Genomic DNA, 25398 nt, shown 5'->3' on the forward strand with positions numbered 1-25398 from the left:
AAAAGTGCAAAACTAAAAGTAAATTCTAATACTTTTCAATGTCAGCATTCAGTTTTGTTCCTGCTACATATGGGAACATAGAATTAAGCCACTTAACCCATCTTATTCCATAAATACAGTGCATCAGAATGTGGATTGTGACATGTTCATTACAGAAAGTACCCAGCCATCACTATTAATCACAAAATAAATGTGTCTGTGGTGGCTGCTGTTGCTTATTGGTAAAAAACAACCATTGCTTCTATTTGGCCACTCAGGTCTGTTTTTTCTCAAAAACACTTAACATTGTTTTTTGCCGAAGCTGACAGGAGTTTGGGCTACATTGAAACAGTGGTGACTTTGAAGCAGTGACTTTCTAATAAAGCAAAACATTCTTGGATTCAGACTGTTGTATTAGTTATCTAGTGTTTATAATGATAGATCAGTTTGTCTCCAGATCACTCCATCTTCACTCTTGGGTGGATTTTTCTTTTAGACAGTTTTAATCTAATGCTAAAAGTATTTGTATTGGAAACTTTTCTCCTTACTTGACCCTGTTTTCAACAGTATTTTTAAAGCAGCTTAATGTTGTCAAAGTCTATTATAGTTCATAGGTATTTTCTTTTTTTTTTAGGATGTTCCCATGGGACAATATCATTTTCAGCGTTGCAGAGAGAGGTAAATTAATTTTTAAGAATCGCTTATTCATATAAACTCCATATAAATACATATACATTCAAATGCATTCATATGTATATAAGGCATGCATAATAACCCATTTGAAATATTGAGGGCCATTTCTTATGCAAACTATTTTTTTCAGCTGATAACTCTTATATAGAGAGGGCTATGGAAATAGGTTTGGCAGACATGTTACTTCTGAATTGTGAATACACTTCCTGCTAACAAATAGCATTTTTCTGGATTGGTATAAGTATGTTGATGGGCTACTGTTCAGTTCTCCTATTAATGCAATTGCTCTATCAGTAGGGAGAAAGTTAAATGCTGGAAAATTGAGAGAAGGCACAGAGGGGTAAGAAAAGGGAAGATGGAAAGGGCTGTTAATAATTTGTGTTGCAACAGCCAATAATATTTACTAAAAGAAACGTTTTGTGTATTTTATTAATTTGCTTTGTATTTGCATTGTGGTTTATTTTTTCAAAGTCTGTAGAATGTTTGCAGTAGTAAACATTCAGAAGGAACTTTGTGGTCTTCCAGTAGTGCTCCTGCTGCATAAAAAGGTTTGCAAAATCACAATAGCTTTAAGTTTTCATTCTCCTGCTTGATACTTCAATGACTAGGGCAAGATGGTGAGAAATGGAAAGAGTTGAACTGATCACTTCTTTAAAACCACCCGGAATTTCTAAATCAAGAAAAGAATGGCATCTCTTTAAAAGCTTATCACTGTCAGAAACCTGGAATGCTTAATTTTTTTTTTAATGACCTGATCACACTTCAGATAATGCCTTTCATGCAAAATTACAAGTAATGTCACAAATACCATAAAATTGTTTGAAAGAACTCTTTAAAAATGTGTATTTTTGTTGTCTTTGCTTATGCAAACAACTAATTCTGTCTGTTCCTTCCCAGTCTCTCTGCTTGGTAAATGTTTCCTCAACAAATCACAGGTTACTTTACCTAAAATATTGCTAAATTCCAGAAGGTCAACAAGTTTTGTCTGAATATGCAAGATATTAATAAAAACAGTCTCTGATTTTAAAACTGAGCACTTACATTTGGACAGTATGTCAAAAGGACTTCTATCAGCCTTATGGTAAAAAGAAAGATCATTGCACTGTGCTATTTGCAAATAATGCAATTCTTTAAGAATCTGAGGTGTTCTTGCTTTTGTATTTCTAAATTCCACTCCAAAATAGATCCAGATGTTACCATTTGTCTTGATATCATGTTATGGAAGGAGGTTCTAGAAATCATTACTGGAGTCTAATGTCCATAGTGAAGCATGTAACTAGAATTCTAGATAAGCTAGTTAGTCATTCCCACAGGAGAGAGCTGAAATGATAATAAGCACTTTGAAAATCAGTATTTTATCAGAATATGAAAATGTGGGTTTTGAAGCCTGACTGTAGGCTTCTGTGTGTAGCAGTCTTAGCTCTTGTCTAGTTACATGACAGTCTTATGTTGTTAGGGATCTGCCGAGAGGATTAAGTGTGATTAGATAATGTCTTGTCATCTGTCTAGTTATTTCTCCTAGACAGATTGTTCCACATGTGAAAAATAAGTTGTAAACACTTTCTCACCTAAATTCTATAGCATTGAATAGGCATGAAATCAGTTGGGTTGCTTAAATTTACTCTTAAGTACACTAATATAATTTCTGTATGGATTTGAATCCTGCAACAGGTTATCAGTTTTGGGGAAATAACCCAAAAACTTGATGTTGAAGAAAATCCGTGTTAACCTTTGCAAGGGTTCAATTTGTAGGTTAAGAAAATTTTGCTAAGCAAAGAGTCAAATTCCAGATCTGACTGTTGACTTCTTAAAAAACACTGTTACTAAGTTAACATTGGATTTAAGTTTTCAAGAGGCAGAGACATAATCTGGCAACATTTGAAATATCCTGATTGTAAGGAGGCCGCAACTGCTGAAAGGACAGATTATGTTTGTAGTAACATGCTGGTGAAGACAAACCCATTCTGATGATCCTCTGTTGGGTTCATGCTGAGTCCAGTGAAAAGAAATGATCCTTTTTTTTTCATTGCAGTTGTGTTATAACTTAGAAATAGAGAAACATGACATATGTTTGAAGCTAATTTCAGACTTGGTGCTCAGTTATCTAATTAAAAATAATAAAATATTTCCAAGAAAAGAAGAGTTAGCAGGCTTTCGATAGAGAATATTTATTATGCCTTGGTGTACTAGCACATTATTGCTCGTCATACAATTCTAACAAGGATTTTTAAAAATAAGTACAAGAAACAGGAGTGTTTTATGAATTTGAGCGTATTCCCATTCTTTTTCATTAATTCATAACACCGTGGAAGACTTTCTTTCAACAAGAATTTCTTGAACTCTCTTGGTTTGAGTTTTTTATGAAATGTTTTATTGTGTTTGTTTTTTAATTTCTCCCTAATAGCTAAACTCTTGATTTTTGTGTCTGTATGTGTGTCAGACTCTGTACCTCGTGCTGATTTTGTTAAGAGATTATTATGAAGCTCATTGTGCCAGAAGCCTATATCTGCTATTGCAGCAGAAATGTTAAAAAATTGTTATTTCCCTCACAAGTTGTCGCGGTTTTGGACTGAGGGTCGAGACAAGAACCGAGAGGGAGCACCCACCAACCATGGTCCCGGGCAAAACTTGACTCAGGCTTTTTTTTTTTCTTAAAACAAAACAATTTATTAACAGTTACTTAACAAGACACAAAAGGGAACGAAAACGGTTACTTGAGAGGAGAAAGAGAAAACAAGGCCAGATCTTAAACACAACAACCTCCCCACCCCCCTTTCCTTTTCTTCCCGGCTCTACCTCCCCCCCAGCGGCGCAGGGGAACGAGGAATGGGGGAGTGCAGGTCAGTTCATCCATGATGTTACTGCCGCTCCTTTCTTAAAGGAGGAGTCGTCCTTACACCATTTTTCCCTTGATTCAGTGGATCCCCTACTCACGAGGAAAAAAACCCCCAAACTTTTCCAGCATAAGTCCTGCCCGCAGGATTGCAATCCTTCCCCATGGATTGCACCAGTTCGGGCTTTACCAGTCTCAGCCTCTTAGGGAGCTGTTGCCACTCGCGTCAGCGTGGGGCGTCCCACGGACTCCAGATGCCTCCACGACCTCGTTGTGCATCCCATGCCCATTATTAACAGTAGCTGGTCATGCACCCCCATTCTCCATGACCTCTCCTGGGCTCAGGCATCTCTTCCCCGACGTGGGTTTCTCCACGGGCTGCGAGTGGGTCTCTGCTCCGCCGAGTACACCCTGGCTGCAGGGGGGCCGCCTGCCATCTCACACCGATTTGCAAGGGAAAACTTCAGCTCCAGTACACCTCCTCCTGCTCCATCTTGACTGACCTGGTCGTTGTGGTTGTTTTCTCTTAGATCTTAATCCTCTCTGGGGGAGCTCGGCCCGGCGGGCACTCCGGGAGCAGGGCACTTCCCGAGTTCCCCCATGCGGCTCCCCCGGCGCCATCTTGAGCCTGTGGTGCCGGCCCAGGCCTGAGCAGCCGCCCGGCTGGGGGCCAGGGAGCAAGGGCAGTGCCCTCGTGCCCTCTCCTCCTTCCTGGGCCCAAAGACCCTTTCCCGCCCCTTTGTCCCAACTTAAATAGGGCAATTCGCAGAGGTGCCGATTTGGCTTAACCCCCCGGGGGGGATGGGACTCAGATCTGGTGGCACAGGGAGCAAATCCCCTCTCCTGCCACCAGAACAGCCCCCCACATCAAACTATCACACAAGTTTACACCAGCTATGACCCCATTGTTTAATGTTTATTAACAGAGTAATGATTTTCCAAAGTAACTTCCCACATTTTTCATTTCAGAACAAAGTCACAGAAAAGAAGGTTTGAGGAGGAACTGAATGAGAGGATGATCCAGGCCATTGATGGAATCAATGCTCAAAAGTATGTTTTTATCCTCTGTTGTCTGTTTTCTTCAACTTTGACATAGATCTGCAACAGAGGGTAGTATTTACTATTTCTCGCTCCCACACGCACACGCAAGTCTGAAAACAGTAAAGGTGTCTCTAATACTGGCATAGGAAGCTCTGCACATTGTGGAGAAGGGCTGTATAGTAACATTTCCTACTATATGGGATAAGACAGTGCCTGCGAATCATGGTGTGATGGAGGTTTTGGCGTGTCTTGATCTTCATGGGAAAGGGATTTTTGCTGTGTAACTTTGGATCTGTACACTCATAGCTGTAACTACAGAATTATCTCATCTGAAAGCAGAGAAGACACAAGAAATAGCTGGCTCAGGAATCAGAATGACGTGAAAATCGATGCTTCACAATTATCAATCACAGAAACATCTCCTCAGAATTATAAACTTTCCCAAAAATCATAGTTTCATATATCTTTGTTTCAGCTGGTTAGCTGATTTCTTAGAGAAGACCAAGCTTGATGGTATATTGAAATTGTTGGAGGAGGCAACGTGGCCTGTATTTTTCCTGTGTCCTAGGAAGAGCTGGAGGCAGTATTGATGTTCTCCGTTTGCTGGTGAATAGACGAGACTGAGAGAAAAATCAATACCAGTCTAAAATAAGTGTTCAGGTTTCTTTTATTTATCTGATGAAATAAGGGAATTGCCCTTCAAAAATGTGGACAATAATTGTGATGAATTACATGTTTTCCTCCCTACTTCTGTTACTCAGAATCTTAATCAGCTGAATATTACACCTAATTATTAAATGCTCATATGTCACATTTGGTTTTTGGTATCTGATAGTCCTATTAAAATGTACTTGACTTTAGGTAAATGTTTTTTCAGATATTGTTTGTAGAAAAGAATGTTGATAGCTATAGGTCATTCAAAGAATACAGTGAAAGAGGGTGGGTCATGTGATAGGCAAAGCCTTTTGGTTATACTAGACTTGCCTAAACCAGCTATGTAAATTTTGGCAGTTTTTGTGTGTCTTCAGATACACTCGCTCTGATAAGTGGGTTGGAAAAACAATGGTTTGATGTCAAAAGTGAATCATCTGTGTAAATGCATTAAAATACAGTATTGGTATGACCATACTGTATGTTGTTTTATCTCAGAGAATCCCTGTCTTATGTAAGTAGCGCATTAAGTTCAGAGAAACTTGGGGATCAAAGAGGTTTGTGTGATTTCGGGAAAAGTTTCAGTGCATTTTGTGAATTACGTGGGGAATTGCAGAAAGATAAGGAATGATGCTATATATCAGAGAGGCTGAATGCCACTTTCCAAAACTAGATTCTCTATCTATCCCTATATTGATTTGTTGAGTGAATCACTTAAATGATATTACTCAGTTGGGTACCCAACAATAAGTTGTCAAATGCTGATTCTCCAAACAGCAAGTTAATTCAATAATATTTTACCTATGTGAATACTAAGCCCCCAGAAAAAATAGATAAAAGATTTCCTACATTTAGGACACAAAACTAATCACATTTTTGCTTTCTTTATAATTGTTCAGGTTTTTTATGCCTCAATTTTTCAGCCGTAAAATGAAAACAACACTACCAACTAATCTAATGGAATGGTTGTGAAGCTAAATCTTTTGCTTTTGTGAATCCAGAAGCAGATTTTTAAGAAAATCTATGAGAAAACTGGTATTTCTAAGTGGTTATAAGTGTAAAGTTTGGATTGTATAGCAGATAGGTCTGTGACTGAATAAAGGAAATTAAAAAAACATTATTGCACATAAAATGTGATATTTAAATTACCATTCTTTTAACCTTTTTTAATTAGAAAATGGCATGAAAATAATTCAAGAGCAAACACTAATTGTACAGAGCCATTGTTTCTTCCACCCAGAGCTGTCAGGATGGTCTGACTTTTTCATCCACATCATGGTTCTTTGCCATGTGTCATTCTGTGAAAAAAGTAACTGATTGCAAACAAATGGTCCTCTGCGTGGGTCTTTGGACGTTGCATGCCCGGGTGTTTAACAGCCAGTAACTGGAAGATAAGACAATGTGGAGTCTGGATCTTCTTAGTCCAAGACAAAGCTGTAGTCCCAACGAATCACTGGTTTTACATAGTGTAAAATAGCGCAGAACATACTGAAAAGGGAGCTCAGGTTTTTAAAGCAGAGTAGCGTTTTATCAGGACACCCTCACTCACTGCTGTCCTGCTGGTTCCCAAGCTAGATTGGCTATCTTCCCACAAAACTGCCAAGCGCCACATGCACACCCTGTCACTAACTCGGGGCATCTGGGTTCATTTCCTTCTTCTGGAATGCAAATGAAACTGTGGCATCTAAAAAGTAATCCACTGACCGTGATTCAGAGCAGTAGATTTAGTTGGCACTGCTCCTTGCAAAGTTGCATGAGGAAAGTTGTGACCTGTTTATTGATTGTTATTCCATTAGAGCACTACATTAAAAGATATGTAAATACAGATTTAAAAGAGCAAGTGAGGAACAAAGAGCTTCTGTATCTTAGCTGAGTGCCTTAGACATTAGGGTGTTACATCATACTTTCTCCACATGTTTCTTTTCCCTGTACCTTGAACAGAGTATTCCTGGCTGCAAAGTGCCCATCCTGCACAGGAGGGGGATGAGAAGCCCTACCTATGCCACCGCTAATCTTGGTAGTTAGGGGACCTCTGTAGGACATGTGATGGATGGATAGCAATCTGCTAGCTAAACATGTACCTACAGAGGGAGCTAAACGAAAGTGATTTGTTCTTTGATAAGAAGGTTACTGTGTTAAAGAGACACACTCTTTTTCCTCTCTCCTTTCTTAAGTCATGGTGGCTGCTGTGTTCTGTGCATAATTCCTTGCTGCACATTGTCAATCAGTACAAGCCCTATCAAACCACATACCTCTGTGGATACAGGCAGAACTCAGCTGTCTGTGTTGTTCCTTGAATTGCAAAAGAATTTAAACAGAAATTTGGCACCTAGCTTCCCAGGTGGCATATCCCCATGGTCTTGCAGATACTTTGGTGACTTTTAGGCTCATCAGGGAGTCAGACCGTAGGCAGAATTATTCAGCCCTTATCTCTATGCCAAAGGTGTGTGACTTTGCACTCGCACTTCTGTACTTTCCACTTCCACTTGTTTGTGTTACAGTTTCCCTCATCTGGGGAAGACCTCTTGGCACCTGCTATCTAAAACCAGTATAGTTTTGTCCAAGCTTTAAATTAGATCTAAAAGCTCCTGAAAACGTGAGTTTGTAATGTAGAGCATGAGGCAGCATTTACTCTAAATGTCACTACTGACTTCACATGCGATCAAGTGTGTACAGACCGAATTAGGCCTTTGGGAGTAGATCTGCAGACAGAACTTTTTAGCAGTGTGGTAATGGTAATTAAATCAATCCGCCTGTCAGATACCATAAGAAAAAGAAGGAAATTAGTTAACATTTTGGAGAAGAGAGTTACTTTTTGTTCTATTATTATAACTAAATGGAAAAAGACTTGCACTTTCATAGTTTGCCAAAAACGTTCCTCAAACTGAATGTTTTCTCCAGTAGATTACAGCTGGACCCAAACAAAATCATGCTATATGTACAAAGTCTGTCATACCTGTTTCTCTCAGAATCCTAACTCTGATCAGATGCAGATGTGAGCCATTGCAGAGCAAACTGGGAAATAGATTTTTTAAATTAAACATACCTAGAACTGAATATATTTTCAGCCCCTATATATAATGAAACTGATTCCACAGGAACAGGTACAGACTCCTAGGCAAGGAAACAAATATTTTATATTTCACGAATCAAAGCTAATAGCTTACACTCCACTCTGTCCATTCCTGTTCTCCTAGAATCTTAATTTGGGATATATTCCACTGTGGTTCATTACTGCTACTTATTTTCATTGCAGCCTGTCAGTTGAGACATTCCCTTTTATTTAGAAGGCATTAGCTACACTACTAGCTTAGAGCCTAATTTAAAGTTATTGCTGGAAAACTTGCAAAAATATCTCAAGCCCTGCTTTTAATGTTCAAGCTCAAATAGTACATGTTCACAGAAGTAGTCTGCTTAAATATCTTTTTCAAATTTGTCAAGTCCCCATGAGGTGCAAGGAACCTAACCCTCTTGAAATTTAAATGTTCTGTTTCTTTTCAAGTGGCCATTAAAATAAATGTAGACTTTCATATTAGAACATTTCATTTGGTAAAGTTATGTCAAGCTGTTGTCAAGTTCGCTTTTGAAATAGATTTGTCATTTCAATGCAAGTACTTATTCTATTTTGTGTTTCTCATCTTTAAACAGGGAAGAAGCTTTTATAATCAGTAAAAAGATCAAAATCTACCTCTAGATTAGTCAAGAAACTAATACAGCCCAAAACAAAAATTACTGCACCTCTTTTAATAATGTTTTTTACATTTTTATTTGGAATAGGAATTTGTAAAGTTTAATTTACCTGCCACTTTTGTGTATTGTAATAGTACGCTTCTCAAAGGGACCTTGTGAAGGACTGTTTTTATCTCGGGTTCTCTTCTGTGCACTGGATATACTACAGTATTTTGCACACAAGCGGGATGTCAGTGTCAGAATTGCATCATATAAGTATCTCTCTTGATTGTCTGTAGGAATGATCCACAGAAAAAATGGTGCCTCTGAGCTTTTGTTTCATGTATACTTTAGCAATAGAAGTCAAAAGGGAGAGGGGATTTGTAGTTTTCACTTTTACTGTCAGTGCAATTTACCATATACATTGCAATACACAAAACTTGCTTATTTCAAAGTGATTTTCTTATTTTATTGCATTTTAATAATACAAAAAGACAGGACTACTTTGTTTGTGTCAGTTCTCATGTTCTGTTTCTCTTCTAGGCAATGGCTTAAATCTGAAGACATTCAAAGAATATCACTTCTTTTCTATAATAAGACTCTGGAAAAAGAAGTAAGTTGTTTTCACTGCAAATTCACAGTTTGCCTCATCCTAAGTGAGGCTTATATCCTTTGCTTTTGTTAACACAGAGTTGTGGCCACAGCACCTCCCATGCAGGGAGAAAGTGCTCAAATCTTATAATAATATTCTAGCTCATTTACAGAAGAAATTTTATGGGTGTGATATCTGAGCTTGCTTTCCTGTTTGTAGGACTGGACAGTTCACTTGAATTTCTTGAAATTCTCATGGTCTTGCAGAACTGGGAAGGAGGTTTGATAGTCCAAATCTAGTATAACTGAAGCAAAGAATTCCTAAGTTCCATCACCTACATCTTCAAAAGGCATTTATCAAACTGAATATCAAAAAAATCCATTTTTTCTTTTGCTATGTCTCAAAGACTCCACCTGTAGTAATGATAGTCTTGTAATCATATCAGTTGCTCGTTAGTTTTGTCCATATGCACTTGATGCTCACAGTCATTTGGGAGAAACAATACTGTAAATATTTTTTAAGAAAAATGCTTAGCTGTCTTGGATGCAGTACACTGAATGTTCTTCTGACTAATATGCATGATAAATCACGTTTGAGACATATGTACAGCTGGAGCAAATGATGTTGTTTCTAGTCCTTGAAGTAATGATCAGAGTGGAAGATTCCTCCCTTGTAGGTAACTTTCATGACAATTAGCCTAGAAAGTCGGACCTTTTGTTTGTTTTATGGCCTTGTAGAGCTTGTGTGTATTTCTACATACTGACACAGCTTCATCAGGAAGACCGGAGAGTTGCCTCCTTCTGCTTTCTCATAAGCATAGGGCAGCTGATAGCTAAACAGTTGCTGTCCTTCAGGGAAATAGGAGTTAGATTTGACCACTTCAATGAGCAAACCTAATGAGAATGGGGTAGAGAAAGTATTACCACACTGTGTTCACACTGTATAGCGTAGGTGCAGGTATCCTCTGGGTCTCATGTGGCGGTCAAATGCATATTTAATTATTTTTGTAGATGTTTTTCAGTTCAAAGCATCTGAAAATTTTCAGATTCTTTCACAGCTCAGCAGAATAGTGTTCTTATGGCCAGCTGCCAGAGACGTGGTGAAAAAGTGTTGAGGCTGTTTAGAGATGTCATAAGAGAGAAGCAGCTAAATCTGATGTGGTCTCATCTATAATGTTTAAAGAGTACACTGAGTGGATCAAAGGTGTGCACATCCAGGTTTTAATGTGGGTGGTACTAACTGATAAATTCTGAAAGAGAACTTGAGAGAAAACTGTCATATGTACACTTTGGACAATCAGGGAATCAGAGTTTGGGAGAAAATCAGGGAGCTAAGTTATTTGGCTGTGTAGAATCATACAACCATACAATCACAGAATCATAGAATAGTTCGGGTTGTAAGGGACCTTTAAAGATCATCTAGTCCAACTTCCTCTGCAATGAGCAGGGACATCTTCAACTAGATCAGGTTGCTCCTTGTAGGATTTTTATCTGGTTTAGACTGTAGAATGCTATGGAACAGCAAAGAACTAATTGTTCTTTTCAGATCCGTCTTTTTAATGTCTTTCTTCACTGCCTTTTAATGACTCACCAGTTCAGTCTTGACTTTAAAGAACTCAGTAAGAAGCCTGCCTTTGATTTAAACAGGAGCTTTTCAGGCCTTGTAGGACCTGAAAGTACAGCAAGGTAATAAAGCAAAATAGTTATTTAACCTAAGGAGTGAGTTGACCAACGTCGTTGGGAAATGTCTGGAGAAGTGTGAAACATTGAAATGAATTTACAAGTGGGTTGGAATTTTTTGATATTTTAACAGTAGCTCAAGGTCCAAGACTGTTGGACAAGACCATTAGGATACAATGAACATATTCAACAGGTGGAAGAACAAAACTTGCTGCAAACATACCCATTGAGCAAAGTCATATAAAGTTTGGTGCACCAGTTTCAAGGGCAGAACTTGGCACTAAGCACAAAGACACAGCTGTGTGCTAGCAGTTAGAAAGCACAGTTCATGCACTTTCTATTTTATGAGGTTTTAATTTTGAGCACTTTTTGAAAATAATCTTTGATACATTTTCTTTTAATAATCAAATCTTAAACTATTACCCTTTGAAAAAACTTTGATGGGATAAGATACTTTAGTAGACCAATACTTAGGTCATTTCCCTCTGAGTACTTGATCGGTTTCAATCTAGACATATCTATCTCAAATAAAAGAACAATTATGATAAATATTTCATTGCTTAATTCTTATGTCTCTAGACAAGCTAATTAGAAGTTCATAAATGGATTATTTTCATGACAAAACAGATCAAATGGACTGTCTCCTAAGAATATAAAGTGTTTAGTAGTATCAGTGGACGTATGAGGCCTTTTAACACACATAAAATATTTTAATTGAAGTAATACTATAGCCCAAGTAAATATCGATACGATTGCTAGCTATGCAATAAAACGTTTATACACATCTGTAGCACAGTTTACATTTTCCTGCTTTGTGTGCTCAGAAGTTTCCTGTCTAAATTTTACAGGTTTTATAACTGTTTCAGCTCATTCAGTATTTATTAGTAACTGAAAATCAGTTTGGGGAATTATTGACTGAGAGACATGGAACTGACTAAGAATGGTCGGCCATTCCCAGAATTATTTAAAATGCTTTCACTTTTTTTTGTTTTAATTAAACTTTTTATGATGAATTTGGGATAGTCCTGTTCAGCAGAGGAACAAAACAAAACCATTTGACATGACTATTTAAGCTGTTCTTCAAGAAGTAAAAGATTTCAATATTATATGTGATAATCCCTATATGAGTGGATGTGGAAGTCATTGAACAACAGAAAGCTTACTGTTGGAAGACTTCCTGTACATACCAGCATCTTTAAGCTGAAATTTCAGTTGGGTGATATTTTTTTTACTTTGGAAATTGTGTTTTTTAACATTTGTTTTGTTTTTTTCTTCTAGTATCGAGCAACTACTCTGCCTGCATTTAAGTATTATGTGACTTGTGCCTGTCTCATATTCTTCTGCATTTTTGTTGTACAGATTCTGGTGTTGCCAAAGTAAGTGGCATTTAACATGTACTCATTCCTATGTGTATTTGCTCATTAATGCAAAAAATAAAAATGTATAAGTAAAAAATTTTGGAATTGTCAGATTACAGAGGTCAATTCATTGATATGAAATTGAACAGAGAAGATTGAGGATTTTAGCCCATTTTTGAAGTTGTACTTATTTCTAGTTTTAAATGCTGTTGTAGCATGATGCCAAGTGTTAATATCAGTTCTCCATTAAGTTTAGTTTTTCTCCTTGCATATAAAAATGTGTGATGATTACAGGAATGAAATTCATATGTGTAAAAATAAAGTAATACAAGCTATAAGTTTGTGCAACTAAATTACATGTAAAATAAGCGTGACAATAAGACATTAAAGTGGGACAAAATATATTTCAGAATTGGGACTGTGATTAAATAAATGCATTCAGCGTATTACTGAGATGATACTGCTCTATTCAGCATGCAAATAGAGCAGTAGTATTCATAAAAATTCTCTTTTTAAAACTAATTTCAAAATATTATAATCAATCACTGGAATAATTATTTTTGTCAGAATTTATATATTATGAGATAATTTATCTTTGTGCATATGTATCAACTATCTTTCTATGTGTGCACATTCTAGAAAGATTGAGAAAACTGGAAGACAGTTCCAATAATGAATATTTCATTAGACTACTTAAAATGGAATTTTACTGTTGATCTTTCACATAGTGGAAAGTTGGTATTTGTTTTAAGCAATTGTTTCCAAAGCCAACACTGAATATTCCCCGTGATACAGTATTTCTTCACTCAGTCTTTTCTCCTGTGCAGCACTCTCAGCAGTAGTTTTTGTAAACTCACTTGATTGATCGGTCTTGTGCTCTAGTACTTACTCATATTTTAATTAAAAGCCAGAAGGAACTGTTAGGTTATTATAAATTGACTTTCCCTATTATAGACTCGTTTTATAACATGTATAAATTTTTATATACTTCTATTCAGATGTTACAACGTTTTCTTTGCAAAGAGTTTCCCAGCTAGTTTCTAACAAGCCGCAAAGGGACACTCTTCCAAGAGTTCAGCAGTATCCTGCACATGGTGCAGTCTGACTTTAGGCATTGCTGTTGCAAAATACAAAATTAAGAGTCATGACTAATTTTATTTGTCATTTTGCATAATGAGTATATTTTACGAGCTCATACTGTATTTTGATTGGTACAGGAATTAATTCAGGGAAATTCATGGTTTGTGATACATCGAAAACCAAACTCGGATCTAACTAGTCCCTTCCAGCGGTATGATTTATGAATCTGTTTTTATGTTTGGATTTCAGCCATGAAAATGAATCTCAATATCACCTATCAGACATATTGTTGAGATGCTTATTTTGCTATATCCTTATTATGTCTCTTAAACCAAATGGGTAGCTCATTAAAATATATCAGATACTTGAAATCAGTGAACTCTAGAGAGCTATATTCAACTAGAGGAAAGTGTCCTCCAACTTGTAAAAGCATATGCTTATATTACATGATCTATTTCTAACATCAGAGCAGAAGATACATACGGTTTATCATTTTTATTACAAAAATGTAAATTACCTTTTGGTCCTTTTATAAGGCTGCATATTAAATTGTAAAAGCAAGACTGTAAAATCAGATATTACCAACATGAATAGTATTGAGCTTCAGGGGATCTGTGAATTAATTTAAGAGAGGTAAGAATAGAAAACAGAAAGGCAAAGTATTACATAGACATCTACACCTTTGCTGGAAAACCGAGAGCATTGCAAATTAAAAAAAAAGAAGCTGAAAACTCACCAGTGTATGTAGTCATCACAAATGTAGCTTATATTGAACATACTCCAGTGCTGCAAGTGTTATTTCCCTCCAGCAAAAAATAAATAAATAAAAAATAAATCATCGTTTAGTCTAAAATTCTATCTAGCCTTTTTCTTTTCCTCCAAAAATTCTACAGGACTTTTAAATGCTGATCTAATGAATATAGGGAGATAAACTGCATCTGTCATTGGATTTTATTGATTCATTTTGCCATTAATCTGATTTTGCAGCAGTGTAATATCATTGATTTCTATGCAGGCACACTACCTGCTGCTTTAAAGTGGATTTAGTGATATTTGATGATGAGTAACATCCAGCAAGTTGCAAGTAATAAGTAATATCTCCAAGATCAGGAGACATTTATTCTAAAGCTGAAATAATTTATTAATGTTTTCATTTTCCTGGGGTCAATAAACTGATGTGGTGTTTTCATAATGAACTTTATGCAAAGTGGTAAATGTAAATATAATCAAGTAAATAGTATCTTGGGGTGAAATGTATAATGAGGAGTAGGTCTTTATTGTGTCATTAAAATGACAGCAAATCTTGATCATTAAATTTCCTCAGAATAGGCCTTCAGTGGCTCTCTGGCATTCTTGGTTTACCAAGTGACAGAGGTATCGCTAGTAAATCATGACAACCCTACGTTCTTTATTTAAGGAAACAGTTAACTAACATGGAACTGGTAGTGTTCTTTTTTAAAAGGTGAACTGGTGAATTGACGAAAGTCTATTCCTATTGAACAGGAGTTACTTCTTGTGCTATTTGAATAAGGGATTGGTTTGGATCTACATTTAAGGGTCTTCCCAGGTCTTCGCTCTCTGAGGCTGCTGTGCTCAACAAATTGTATTCTTTTGTCCTGAGTCATGCCAAAATAACAATCAACTTGTTCTATATGTGGAAGGTGGTTAGGAGGCCTTAATGTAATATTTCCAGTCAGGCACAGCTGAATTTCTTCATAGCAAAGGTAGTACTTAAAAAGTTTGTCTGAAAGCAAGCAGGTGTGTAAAATATAAGACATTATAAATGAAAGAAAACTGCCATTGCTAGATACTTTTCTGCTGTATTCTATTTAAAAAAAAAAACAGACTCAAGTGGGGTTATAATACTAAAATTATTTTTCTTAACACTGAATCTGCCATACAGTTAGTCTACGTAGTCCTTGAATCCATCGATGGCTTAGTGAAAGCATCAGTCTAATCAAGAAAGAAATAGCTACTATTAGATACCAAAAAAGTCTGAATTCAGCATTGCCTTGTATAATTGTCATTTGTAATTGCTTCATAATGATTTTATCACCTCGAGAGAATTTGCAATCAAATAGTTCAAAACATGACTGTTAATTACTGGGCAAGCTAAGGAAATTCTCTACATCCCATTAAGGGATATGTGCCATAAGTCACATATTTTCCTAAAAGTTACAAAAATGTAGAACGAATACATTATCTTCTCCATTGTTCAGTATCTTTATCTTCAAAATAATTTTTTATTTTTCAGTCAAAATGTTATCAACAAGAAAGACACAAGTATGTATAAATACAATTTTTTTTCCAATCTCATATCACCTGATAAAAAATAATTATTCAAAATAGATATTTACTGATGAAACCAGAAGAATATGAGAAGTCTTCTTTTCTTCTTCTACAAGGATGCACTCCAAACTTAATTCATAAGACTGTTCTGTGTTGAATCATTTCTTAAGATTCTGTTGAATCACACAGGCTCCTTCTTTGTGTCCTTCATATCAGAGAAAGAATAACAGTAGTCTGAAACATAGGAATGGTTCCTTGAATCTCATTGAAATATATGATTGGAAGTGTATATGTACATATGAAAAATTAGTCTGTAGATTATATTCCTTTTCTTTTAGCTCTTCTATTGCTTACTAGATTTTAAATTCCTAGTTGTAGAGACCGTAGTTTTACCTATGCTGATGTGCAGCTTATTGTCTCAGTCTCAATGAGAAATTCCTGGAGAACATGTATTCATAAGCAATAATGATTTTCAAATAATTTCTAAAAGAAGCATTATTTCAAGATTAATATATATTGTGAATTGCCAATTGCCAGTTGTTTTTTTCATCAGCTGTTCATATCAACCCAAAATCTGATGAATACTTAGCATATTAAGAGGTTCTCTGAATGATGGGTAGGGAAGCTCATAAATTTTTCTCCAAAATACTTTTAATGGCAGCAATATGGCATCACATTGGTTTGTGAAGTTAATGCTTTTTCATTCTTTCCTGAAAATAGCTTCTATAACACTGTTGTTGAAAAAGACCAAAATGTTTTCCAGTATTTGTACGTAATCAAAGGAAATTGATCCATAGAGTTCTACTCCTTAAATTTCTAGTGTTATATTTTCTAAAATGTATGTATTTGAATTCAAATTGCATCTTTAAAGAACATAATTGTGTGCTTTTATTAATAATGTGTTTTAATTCTGAATCATATGTTTATGGAGGAGCAAACTGTAATGTAACTGTAAATGTCACATTTATTATGGTTTTGTGTAAAAAGCAATGGATATAAAACTTATTTCTAAAACATCATGCCAATATTTCTACAATATAGGGTTTCATAAAATAAGATATTTGCTGGTGCTTCAAAGAGTTGAGAGATATTTTTTCATACTGTAAAAATGTCAAATCTGTAGTTAAAACTGAAAGCAGACGCTCAGGTGAGGGACTTCATAACACCATCTAGTTCCCTTGCTTAAACAACTCCGTTAGTCCAGAGCTTCTGATCTCCTCTTGGCATTCATTAAACATAATTAGGTCCCACTGCATCTTTCCATAGGCAGCCGTGCTAAGTAGCTCTTATATGGTGCCTGATGGAGCAATTATGCTCTGCTGTGGTATTCATATAGAGATTTCCACATTTGTGGAATAAATGCATGCATGGATTATTTCTGCATCCCTGTTTCAATTTACTGAGTATCCAGTGATGCCATTTTGGCTAGACTTTCCTATTTATAACACACAAGAAGAGGGTGAGCTAGAATGCTGAATAACAGTGATTTCAGGAAGAGTTTAGATGACTCAGTTTTATTTCATTTAAAGTCTGTTGTTGTTTTTTCTCTTTTCTTCATGGTGTTTAGTTTTCTTTCCTATCTCGTCCTCTGATACATCAGAATCTACTAGCCAGCCAGTCAAGTTTGATATAAAATAGAGTTTTCAGAGGTGTCGAAGTTATAGCAGTCACTATATTAGGGCCCTTGCTGACTGAGAGGCTGCAGCATCACAGATATGACAGGTTCTAGCTGTGAGACACTGAAAACTGGACATCACTGTCCCATGCTATTGCTTTTCCTACCTTTGGAGGGGAACATACACTACCAACAATTTTATTTTGTATTATGTATTAGACTCTTAAATTATAACATCCATAGCATAAAAATAAAGCAAGAAGGATCTTCTTTAATATAGGCTCTCTGAAGTAAAAACAAACCGACAGTAAACATTGCTGCTCTTAATGCTCTCTGTCATTTAAATTATTTGTGTTGGTAATTACTATCTTCTCAAGGTAATAGTTTTGCAAAGTGAGAGGTAAAGCAAATTCAAGCATTCCTGTGTTAAGAAAATGGCAGGGAATAGGCCTGTCATTCTGGTAAGGACTGGAATTGTTTTGCCATGGTATTTGGAAGTTGCAACTTGCACATGGTAACTTTTCGTATCATCAGTATTATAGAAAAAGAAAGGTCATGCGACAAATGTGTAACAGAAATTAATACATGTTTTCTTATTTCTTTTAGAACATCTATTCTTGGAATTTCATTTGGGGCTGCATTTCTCTTGCTTTCCTTCATTTTGTTTATCTGCTTTGCCGGACAGCTTTTGGTAGGTATTCAAGGAAATTTAATCCAGTAGTTAATGGATTCTTTTAAATAACATGTTCTGTTTGCCAAGTCACTTTTCCTTTGCAGAATACCAGTTAAATGAGAAAGGCTTGCAAACGCTCAGGCTTCCCAGGACATTGTTTTGTCCATGTTAGCTTACTATAAAATGTACTAATTTATCTGAAAAACAGAACATGCCAGTGCAGTGACTGTAACTACACTGATGTCCTTTTTCCCCCCATGTGAAACTGGATCCTCTGAGAGGTTTGCATTATCGTTTGATTAATTGTCTTTTCAAAATTTTTTGCTGTTGTGCTTACAGGAGGTGGCTCATCTTATGAGCACTTTAATTTAGGAGACTGTGTATTTGTTTAAGTATTGTATAAGACCATTTTCTGAGTTTAAAGAATGTTTCATGGTAATTCAATTTGATCTATAAAAATTTTACAGTAAAATTCTAGTTTTGCCATTGAGCGGTCCAGGTGTTATTGTAATAATGCCTATTAGTGTACCCATTAATATGCTGAATTTGAGAATTTAATTTAATTCAAAATTCAGGCAAACCTTTCAGCATTTTACAGTATAATTTACAAGTATTATTATCCTCCTTTAAATCATTCTTAAATAGATCCAACTTATAACTCCGTCTAAAACAAGATATTTCAGGATTTGTAGGAAAGTGAATGCAATTTGATTTTGACCTGTAATCTAGAATAAAACTATCTGTGTACTTGTCACTTAATCCCAACTTCTCCTTCTCTATCTTTGCATTTTTCCACAAGCTCCCATGGAGAAAGCTGAGAGAAAGATCTTTTATAAAAAAGCAAAACATGCACATGGGAAAGACAATCGTATCTCTCACTGTGCAGTTAAAACAGTAGGAAAAGGTAGCCTGGCAGTTGAAGCAAGAAACAGAGGAAGTGGGATTTTATAATTTCTCTCTCGTCCCTTGTGAGGCTTGTAATTAACTAGGACATGTTTTTAAGAAAATGTAATTAATCTACATTTCAGTTTTCTTTCCAATAAGATAGGGATGCTGCCACTGCTTAGGAATTAATCTGAGATACAATACAACAGTATTTTTAAATATTTTAAATCCTTGGAGTGAGGTCCTAGAGGTATTACTGTTACTTAACAGCAAAAATTTGTTCTCATGTAATGTCATGCTTGATTGCTTGTTTTTATCGACATAAGAATAAAATGATGGACTCAGAGCACTGCTGTTGAGTAAGCAAATTTTAAAAAATATCCTTCAAGGAAAAGCCAGCTTTCTTCCTGTAGGAAAAAGAGATGTCAAAGAAATGGTATCAAGAAGTACTGGGACATACTGGGGCTTTTATTTATAATGCAGCTTAGGAGGAATACAAACATATGTTTCTGCATTTAAAGGGATGGCTAAGGAAATAACCCAAGTCAGAGTTGAGCAGTTGTGCCACTTGAATATCTAAAACCTACTTTCAGTGTCCTTTTTCCTGTGTCTTGTATGTACTGTAAATACTTCCCAGAAGTAGAGCTCTATTATTGCATTTCTGTTGACTCGTGAGATGTAAATAGCTTGGAGAGGAGCTATTTATGTCTGTCTTTATGAGTTCAGCTGCTCTAATGCAGAAGCTATGCTACTTGGAAGCATTTCAACAAGTAAGTTATGAACATAGTTGATGCAGCGCTCTCTTTCCTTCACAAGCATGGACGTAGTTCTGTAAGGTGATGGATGAGAGGCAACTAGCAAAAGAGATGGTAGGTTTATCATTCCCGTCTTCTCCCTAAGATTTCTTCTTTCATGTCAAAATCCAAGTATTGTTTTGCAGCTTTAACACAGTGACACCCTATGTTATGTTTCAGTACCATATCCATTGCAGTATCTGACCCATAACTGTAAACTCATTATTTCTAGAAGAAAAAGCCTGAAATTCTCAAGTGAACAAGTATCAACATCTGAGTTTTAACACCATAGTTCAGTGTCAACAGAAATCAAGGTTTATTGTCCTAATCTCTATTGAGTTTGAGGGTTTTTTTTTCCAGTATGAGTTTCTCCCACCTCTTTTTCTAAAGGGGTATATTTTGAATTCCCTTGCAGAATGTATGTAATAAATGTGAATGTGTTTGTGTGTACACACACCTGCAAGTAATTACAGAGTTAAAATCATCAAATATTTCTCTTTTAAAAACACACAGAAAAATAAGATAATTTTTTGTGCCTGACTGACCCTGACAGGTGAACTGTGCTGGGTTAGCCTTGGCTATGGGCCAGGCACCCTCTCTACCTCCTCAGCGGGATGGGGGAGGAAAATAGGATAAGAAAGCTTATGGGTTGAGAGGAAGGCCGGGAGATCACTTACCAGTTACTGTCACAGACAAAGCAGACTCAACTTGGGGAAAACTAATTTAATTTATCACCAATTAAAATAGATTTGGGTAGTAGGAAACAAAAACAAACATTAAAGCCACACCATTCCTCCCCGCTGTCCCAAACTCAGCTTCACTACTTTGCTCCAGACTCTTCTACCTGCCCCCAGGCAGCACAAGTTGGGGTGGAAAGTGGTCAGTACATAAATATTTCTCTCTGCTGCTTCTTCCCTTCACACTTTTGCCCTGCTCCAGTGTGGGGTCTCCCCAGATTGCTGTTCCTTCAGGAACATCCACCTGCTCCAATATGGGTCCTCTGCGGTCTGCAGTGTGGACATCTGCTCCAGTGTGGAGCGCCTCTTCCTTCTCTCCTCCAACCTTGGTGTTCCCTCTGCCATTTCTCACTCTTTTTCTTCCCTTCTCTTCTCTCTGCCCAGTTTTCCGCCCTTTCTGACACAGGCTTTTCCTGAGGCACCCACCCGTGGCTGAGCTGCTCAGCTGTCCCTGTGGTGGAGCCTTTGGAGCCAGCTGGAATCGCAGGTGCCACCCCTGCAGACCGCCCCACCAACCCGGACCCCTGCACCTGGTACATAAACTTGCAGTAGCAGTCAAATATTTAGGTGACTGTCACGAGATTTATAGAGCAGGACCTGTAGTGCCAGCAAAGACGGCAAAATCTAAGTTCAGGTTAGGAGACCTGGCTGTCACTGCAGTACATGCTTGTTTCAGAACTTTTGACACTTTGTCCTCCTGGTTTCCACCGTTTCTAAATGGCTGTCACCACCACGGAGTAAGTCACACAGCAACTGACTTTGAACGAGTCTCTCTGTATGATTTTTGTTTCATTGGTAAATTAAAAAACCCCCAAACATCCAGAGTATAATGCTAAAATTACTAGCTCTTATGGAATTTAATTGCAGTATTGTGAGAAAAGATTTATGCTCGCTCTTGCACTCTGAGTTTATTATTAGTTGGTTTTACTGTTTGGCAGCGCTGCGGCATGGTCCAGCTCAGTCTGTTGTGGAGCGATGTTATCAGCCATTAAATAAGAATTTTTCTGTGAACCGATGAGGCAGAGCGGTAGCAGGAATAGCCAGGTTACAGACTTGCAGCGCCTGCCTTTGCGGTGTGTCATTCCCTGCCGGTCTTGGGCAACCGGGCCGAGGGCAGGGAGGGCTGATGGTTCTTGTGGAAACAGGCTTTTGCCCATAGGCATTAAACCTTCATCAGTCCTAGCTACAATTGGCATATGTCCTGAAATTTGAAGTAGATTTACATCTTTATATTCTAATTACATCTTCGTGTCTATGCGCTTTTTTCCCCCGCTTTTTTAGGTAATCACAGTGTTCAGAGTTAAACCTTAAGATTATTAGTATTTTGGGTCTTAAAATCCTTTTTGGCTTGTATTTTCATATTTTAAGTGTAGGCTGTTATTTTTATTCATTTTGAGTATTTTCTTTGAATTTTCTTTGAGAGATTTCTTTCCCAAATTACATGCAGATAGAGGACAGTGATTGTCCTTTAGCTCATATATTTTCTGTGGCTCTTCTCTTTATCTTCTTGAAGTATAGATGAGTTCACAGAATGAGTGTGAAATGCCTCAGACCTGGTGACTGTTAGATGTGTTTTACCTCCTGATGCGAATGCAAGGAAGCGGAGATCTGGCTACCTAAATGGTACATTGGAAAATGTAATACAATCAATAGAAAAAAAACACAGTAGGCATTTAAGGGAAAGTTCCCTCTGGTAGCTGAGGTAGCTGTCTGAAGAAGTATTAATCTGAAGCAGATACTTGTTGTGCCTTGATTCAAATACTATCTCAAAAATTTCTTTGCACTACCTGGGACATGCATGCACTTAATTGATAACACTTTGTGCCAGTTATTTTCCATTAATATGAAACTACTTTTTTTGCATATGTTTATACCTTGCAAACCTATTTAGCTACTTCAGCTAACAAGGAAAAGAAAATTAGAAGTGAAAACATGTCTTCCTCTTATCTCATCTGAACATGTTTATCATCTATCTTAAATACTCGATTGAACCGTGGAATTAGCAGAACACACCACCAACAAAACAAACATCAGAAAATAACTGGCTCCACAGTTGAAAGATGCTCTGATTTGAGGTCTCTGGAGCATCTAACAAAGTGCAGCCGGTATGTGAGCAGTCCCGTCCCTGCTAGAAGACGTGACGTTATTTATTAGTTGTATTACACCACAGCACTGTACAGAGAGTGACACGCAATCTTTACCTTTGTTTTCAGGGATTTGTATTTTACTCTAAAGCAATTGGCATCGATCCGTAACAGTCAGAAAGACTATGTAGGCTTAAGATACTTAAAAGCTCTGCAAGGACAGGTGTATCAGTACCAGCACTACTTGAAAATTATTTTCAACTTGGAATCTTACCTCTGATATGAGTGTGTTTCTTAATGCAGATATGGATGGAAGATTGAGGCCCTTCACTTTCTTGAGTTATATGTTTATGATGATATGCTATGTGGTTGTGACCAACTGAAGAAGTTGCCTGACTTGGTGAAAACCACAAGTTTCTTATGTCTGTTGTGCCAATAAGTTCTCTTAATATTTTTTGATGAGTGAGACTATCTTGAATTTTTTTAAAATCCGGCAATGCTCCTTTTAGTATCTTTGCCCAAGATGAGATTGTATATAACCTCCAAATAAAGAAATATCCAAGTAAGCTTCCTGATACCGATGGTCCAGTGTGGAAACAATTTTTCCTACAGTTAATTCATAAGAAGGACGAAAACAGAAAGCATCTAGATTGCTTTGAAGGTTCCTTTACATGTATTGACTGAGAGGTGATATTCATCATGTGAATCAGGACTGCAATAATATGGTCACGGATCAGGGCTTCTGTTTTGTGAGGCAGTTTCTGCGTGGTAGCATCTTACTTGGAGTCAAGACTTGGTCAACATAGAATATAGCATTCAGAGCTCCTTCCTCTGGTTCAGTGCCCTGAGCACTGTCTTTAAAAAGTCACTCAGGTTTGTTCTTTCTCAAAATCAGTGGCTCTTTAAATGTTTCATGTGAAATAAAAAAACTTTGATGGGAGGGACTGAGAACGTCTTACCTTAAAATAGCATATAACACAGCCGCTGTACATTTTCTTGAATGAGGACAGCAGCACAGGAAGTACCAGGACTGAACTCTGAGCAAATTTATACAGCTCACTGCTGTGTTCTTTCCTTTGAATGAGACAGTTGAAGTGAACCACATGGCCATTTTAATGTGACCCTTTGTGAAGGATAATAAGCACTGCAAAGTATGGTGAGATTAAAAATGTGATACTGTCTTCAGTTTTTCCCATTACTTCTTTATTCAAGATTCTAGCCTTTGCCAAACTAGTTGTATCCAGTATAAGTTGAGTAGACACTTCACTTGGACGCATTTTGTATGTTTCAAAATGCCTGGCTTAGATTTACAAGTGCCACCATGGACTTCAAAAGCTTGGTGTTACAGCACTCATTTTAGAAGTACTTTCATCCTCTTTATCAACAATAGGATCATTAGAAAGTATGTAAAGTATAAGCTTGTGTCTCTATACAGAAATCACCCTTCTCCACCCTTACGTCAGTGTAATCACTGTCAGCCAGTCAGCCAGTTCTTTGGATTTGAATTTTGATATCTTCTTCAAGTGTGAGTGAAATTGAGCATGTGAAAAAAATCTGAATTTTGGGGCTTTTTGTTTCTCTTGATGTCATTCCTTCTAACATCAGTATTAGTAAAATATTAAGTTGTATTTGAATGCAAAATGAGAAGAGCCATAATAGAACTATAGAAAATGTGATTCACTGGCTTTCTGTAAATAGGAGGTCTTCAATCAAGACGTTCCAACCTCTGCTAGCGTGTGAAGAAGAAGAGTGACAGCTTTTGTGACACTGTCGTTCATCTGCAACATAGCTATCACAATTAATTCTCGCACCAGTTTCTTGATCTCACTCAGAAAGACGGCATTCGTTTTATTAAATACTGAAGTAGGTTTTTGTGTGTGGAAAGACAACACAGGATACATGTTAATAACCTGAATATTCAAAACAAGGTATTACTCACTATCATGCTGAGCTGTCATATCAGATTTAACATGTTCAGATGAAAAGGCAATACATTAGTCACCTTTCATACTACAAATACCTATTATTTCTAGTTGGTAAATGATAAACACTGAACCATATTCTGCTGACTCTGCTTAGAATAAACACAGAAGCTAATGCTACTGAGATCAAATGTCTTACCCTTTTTGCGTGTTTTCTAGAAATGATTACTTCCTTCCTTTCATCTAATTCTCCATTTTCTTAAGAAAATTGCAAATGAGACATAACATTTATAAGAAGACGTGTTTGACGTAAGCCAATGAATCAGCAAAATAAAACTGCGTAGTTCTGCCAGTGCTATTAAAAGTCTGAATATAATGATCACCCCACCAGTCTAGTTGTGCTTCCAGGAGTTCCCAAAATTTTCAGCAGTACTGAACTGCTGCAGTTGTACTATATATGGACTGGTTTTAGACTGCTGAAAAGTGAAATGAGGTTCATCAAAGCTGTTAATTCATATAGAGAATTACTGATCAACAGTGTATCCCCTCATGTTTTCGAAGAAATTTCTACTCAGTGTTTTAAAGATTTTCATCTGAATCAGGGTTTTGTCACAAATTTTCCTTTCTGGAACCTCATTGACTTAACCTATTGTAAGCTACTCTCTGTGCTGTTTGAGAGACCTGACATCTATTTAACAAACCAGGTGGGCATGACAGGTGTACCACATGAACAGTGATCCTTTCCCTCCAGAACTCAAAGCTGTGCCTTAAACAGCCTATCAAGAGACACAACACTGAATTCTGGTGTGCGTCTGTTTTACAAG

At 36.8% G+C, this 25398-nt stretch overlaps 1 protein-coding gene across 2 annotated transcripts in view; it reads left to right on the forward strand.

The window, feature by feature from the left end:
• Positions 1–25398, forward strand: part of ADCY2 (adenylate cyclase 2) — a 268653-nt gene that overhangs the window by 181108 nt on the left and 62147 nt on the right. For both annotated transcript variants that reach the window (XM_086609061.1, XM_086609062.1), the window contains exons 11-15: positions 614–657; positions 4475–4555; positions 9410–9479; positions 12416–12513; positions 18086–18170. In XM_086609061.1, coding sequence (XP_086465187.1) covers positions 614–657; positions 4475–4555; positions 9410–9479; positions 12416–12513; positions 18086–18170 — 378 coding nt within the window. The remainder of the gene's footprint in view (positions 1–613; positions 658–4474; positions 4556–9409; positions 9480–12415; positions 12514–18085; positions 18171–25398) is intronic.

The sequence above is a fragment of the Tauraco erythrolophus genome, chromosome 3 (assembly GCF_009769465.1).
Source record: "Tauraco erythrolophus isolate bTauEry1 chromosome 3, bTauEry1.pri, whole genome shotgun sequence".
Lineage (NCBI taxonomy): Eukaryota > Metazoa > Chordata > Aves > Musophagiformes > Musophagidae > Tauraco > Tauraco erythrolophus.